This window comes from Dermacentor variabilis, chromosome 5 (genome assembly GCF_050947875.1).
Source record: "Dermacentor variabilis isolate Ectoservices chromosome 5, ASM5094787v1, whole genome shotgun sequence".
NCBI lineage: Eukaryota > Metazoa > Arthropoda > Arachnida > Ixodida > Ixodidae > Dermacentor > Dermacentor variabilis.
This window is the reverse complement of record NC_134572.1, coordinates 139827411-139831626: the sequence shown is the minus strand read 5'-3', so window position 1 is coordinate 139831626 and position 4216 is coordinate 139827411. Positions and strand designations below refer to the sequence as shown.

General features: G+C 47.2%; 1 protein-coding gene across 1 annotated transcript; it reads left to right on the top strand.

Annotated features, from left to right (window-relative positions):
* The first annotated feature begins 2115 nt into the window (after window positions 1-2115).
* LOC142583651 (uncharacterized) lies at window positions 2116-2847 on the top strand. Its single transcript, XM_075694143.1, has one exon. The coding sequence runs from the start codon at window positions 2116-2118 to the stop codon at window positions 2845-2847; it is 732 nt and encodes a 243-aa protein (XP_075550258.1).
* The last annotated feature ends 1369 nt before the right edge of the window (window positions 2848-4216 follow it).

The following is a 4216-nucleotide window of genomic DNA, read 5'->3' as shown; positions in this document are numbered from 1 at the left end:
AAAAACGAATAACATTGCCTGCACTGAGCGGCTTATCTTATCTAATTGGCTCACAAGAGGCCAGGAGCATGCTCAACTGGAGACGGGATTCGATGGGACCGAGCCACTGCACTGAATATCGATAACCTGATAAAGAGGGTGGTGCCGGCATCTGCGATCGGTGCGCTTTCTCTGACTTAGCTTTCGGTGGGTCGTCGACAATTGCGGCGGCATGCAACGGAAGCTTAAGAATGACGCTAAAACCAATCCTCAGCAAAGAAGAGTTGGCAGAACGAGGTCGTAAACGTGCCGAAAGTTCTCAAAAACATTACACGGCCACGCAAAAAGTTTTATTACACGCAAATAAACGCATGCATTTCCGGCAGGGGTGAGTAGCCAGTGCCGGATCGATCGGCGGCAGTCATCTTTTATTCCTTTCGGAACGGGACAGCCTGCCACTATTCAGAAGAAAATTCAGTTTTGTTCGGCATATAAACGCATCTTTAACGCGTACGCGTCACCTTGACGCGGTAAGTTTTTGCAGTTCTGTGACGTCGCGTGACAGGTAGGTGAAGTGGGTGCAGCCCGAAAACTGTTGACCAATAGCCAAGGGCTAATGGCAAAAAGGCGTCGAATCAAAAATAACTATGTTTGTTTTGTTCGGTGAAATTATGCATAATCAGTGTGCATACGACATACCAGATGAGGAGCTATGGTGGTTTTCGTAACGTCGCGTGAAAGACAGGTGAAGTGGGGCTGGTCCAAAAAAAGTTTTTGACCAATCGCGGTGGGCTGATTGCTCAATTGGAATAGAAAAGTTTGTAATAGCTTTAGGTTATAGTGCCCCTGTTGTAATGTATGAAGCGATGATTTACCAGATGGGTGTGCATTATTTCTATACAACTAACGCCACTACGCATATTTGCGTCTGCTTTTATCGGAAAATTAAAGTCCAGCTTTTATGCAGGAATTTTCTTTATTGCGCACAACTGGGAACAGCTTACAATTCTGTACAATCCCCTAATTACATTTTCAAATTTAAACGGCCAATAGAAGCATACATAATTACTCTTTTGTCGCTACTGAATGTCAGTGACCATAAATTGCTGGCACTTTCTCAAAAGTACTGCACCAAGATGCTCTTGCCCCTACGCACGTAGAATAATCAATAACTTCTTTTTTTGTAGGTCGGTGCTGGATAGCTGACACACCCTATGTAAGCCCGTTTGTTGTTACGCGTACTTACATTCTTCGCACAAATACCCTCGTCCATGTCCCCACAACTATATTCATCACTGTTACGCAACGCGCGATACACCACGCATCACTTTATAGCCCCTTCCTTCACACGAGTCCTTCAGAGAGTAATTCTCAAGGTGAGAGCACGGCATTCATTCGAGCTGAAAGCGCGTAGAATGCAGTACTGCACTTTCGCATTGGTCTGTCACGGTGTCGTGCGGAATACAAAAGCGATTGAAATTCTCGGCCTCATTTATTGATTTTGTAGTTGACCATACCACGTGTCCCCGGCTTCAGGCAAGAATATTTCGTATATAAGGGCTCGAGAACCGAGCAGGTCTAGCAGTTGGCTCAGCAGCAGCTCTAAAGTCACCATGGTAAGCTGCATTGTCTCGAGTTTTCTCTGAAGCAAAATCAGTACTAGACGATTTCGATACAACTGTTACTCCTGAAATATTGTTGCATGACGCTACATTATTGCCGAATACCTCAGTGCACTTACTCAACTCACAATATGAATACACGCGGTCGTTGAAATTTATGAACAGTTAATTTGGTTATGTAACAGGCGCTAATGAAGTGTAACGGTAAAAACGCCGATGTTCAGTGATGCTGGAAAGGCCAGAGAAAATTTCTGAGCGTGTTATACCAGCGCCAACGCTGAATAAATTTTAAGAACGACCATACTGCTAATATAATAAAACGTCAGACAATCCGAGAAAGGACGTACTGAGGACATGCTATCTCTTGTTCATTTACAAAAAACTTCCGCATAATGAGCTGCATCAAATATAAACAATGCTTCGGTGCCTAAATACCAGTCCACAATATCGGGATTAATTTGGTTCATCTTAAACATTTAAAAGTTGCATGAAAGACCGCTAAGAACGGATACTTATGGCTGCGCAGATCCGTGCTTGCGTCCTTTTGGCTCTTGCCACCAGCGCTTTCGCTGGCTACGCCGGCTATGGCCACGGCTACGGCCTCGGCTATGGTGGCTACGGTCTTGGCTATGGTCTTGGCTACGGCGGCTTGGGCTACAGCCATGCCTACGGCGGCTTCGGCTATGGCCATGGCTATGGCGGCTACGCCCCAGCTGTCGCCCACGTCGCTCACGCTGCCCCAGCCGTCGCCACTTACGCCGCTGCTCCAGCTGTGACCAAGGTCGCTACCACCTACCACGCCCCAGCTGTGACCACTGTGGCCCACGCCCCAGTCGCCACTGCTGTCGCTGCTCCAGTCGCTACCTATGCTGCTGCCCCAGCCTTCGCCGCCTACCACGCACCAGCTGTGACCACTGTGGCCCACGCCCCAGTGGCCACCTACGCCGCTGCTTACCACACCCCAGCTGTGGCCACCGTCGCTCACGCCCCAGTCGCCACCTACGCCGCTGCCCCAGCTGTCGCCACCACCACCGTCCACCATGCCCCAGCTGTCGCTGCCTACCACGCTGCCCCAGTCTACGGCTATGGCGTTGGCACCCTCGGCTATGGTGCTGGCCACTACGGTTACGGCCACGGTCTCCTCGGCTATGGCCTGAACTACGGCTACGGTCTTGGCTCTCCCTACCACTACGGTGCTCTGCTCCGCAAGAAGAAGTGTAAGTATACGTCTCCGTATGTATTTTGACATGGAGCTTATTTCAATGCCAGTATTGAACACGTGCATGCACGTCGAAAAAGAAATTGCCCCTAGCGCTAAAGAGAAGTTACTCATCATTGCATCACGCCTTACCGTGACACAAATAAATTGTACATTACCGAGCGCGTTGTATTTTCTTTGTAAAGCTATCCCCCGCAGCTCAGCGGAGCCCTATGGCATTCAGAAACTCCGTCCTAAAAGAGAAAGATGGAGTCATTAGGTTAGGTTACGCAAACAGCAAATAATGTAAAAAGCTCTGTGTAAGTTACTGCCCAGTTCCGTGCGAATAATATCTGTAAGTTTCAGCCAACTAATTCACCGTTTTATGTTCTTTTAGGTCCGTTCATTTCGGTTTAAGCGATTTATTCATATCGATGGAACATTTGAGGCGAAGACTAATTTGCCTATTGTCCAGTAGACGTAGATGCTTAGATATATTCTTTACATTCGGGTCGTCCATACTGCGGCCGGTGTCTAACATTATACACTTTTCTGTTTCCCCTTTTCAGAAACCAATCAACTCTAATTTATTTGAAGGAGGAAAAGAAGGCAAATCGTAAACACCCACTTCGGTGTCACTCCAGGCATCAGCTAAGACTGTTAAAATGGACGAATAAAATTGGTCCGCACTGCAATATGTCGATGACTCCTCTCTCTTTTGTTTCAGATTTTGCTGTGTCTTACGAACCAAAATTGCGGTACCCATGCGCTTTTACGTGTGGGCGTCTTGCCTGTGTTTGCTACAGTGAGCGAAAATTTGGGCACACAAGTGCTTTTTTGGCGTACGCTTTGTGTCGGTGTCTTGTACACAGCGGCGATTCCAAATGTTGTGTTATTAAGCAGCGCGCCCAAGTACACGAGAAGGGCAACCGAACGAAGAAGCTTGTGCTCTTGCAAAGGATCGCTTTGCAAAAGTAAACATAAGCACCTACGTTTCGAGTGTGGCGCCGTGAATAGAAAGAGCTCGTATTCAGCTGCGAAAGCACTTAGAAACCTGTGCATTGAAGGAACTCAACCAAAATGTTTAATTTAAACATTTCCATTGGCGGGGGCCCTGTTACACTAGTTTTAGAGACTGCTAGAGGTGACCGCAGCAGTCTTCCAGAGAGTCCTCCTATGTTAGGTTGGGTCCTGAAGCGTGAAGTTCCTGTGAGAATGAATTTATAGTTGATTATGACTATGCAGTTGTGGTCCCTAGCTTGAAACTAATGCTCCTGTAACGATTGCTTCTCGCCGCCATGAAGTTAAAACCGTAAAAGAAGCATAAAACCCAAATAATCTTGTTGTTTTCCGTCTGATCTTCAAGTGCTAACTAATCTTCTTGCGAGAATGTTAAGATACTTTGGCTACTTGCCCT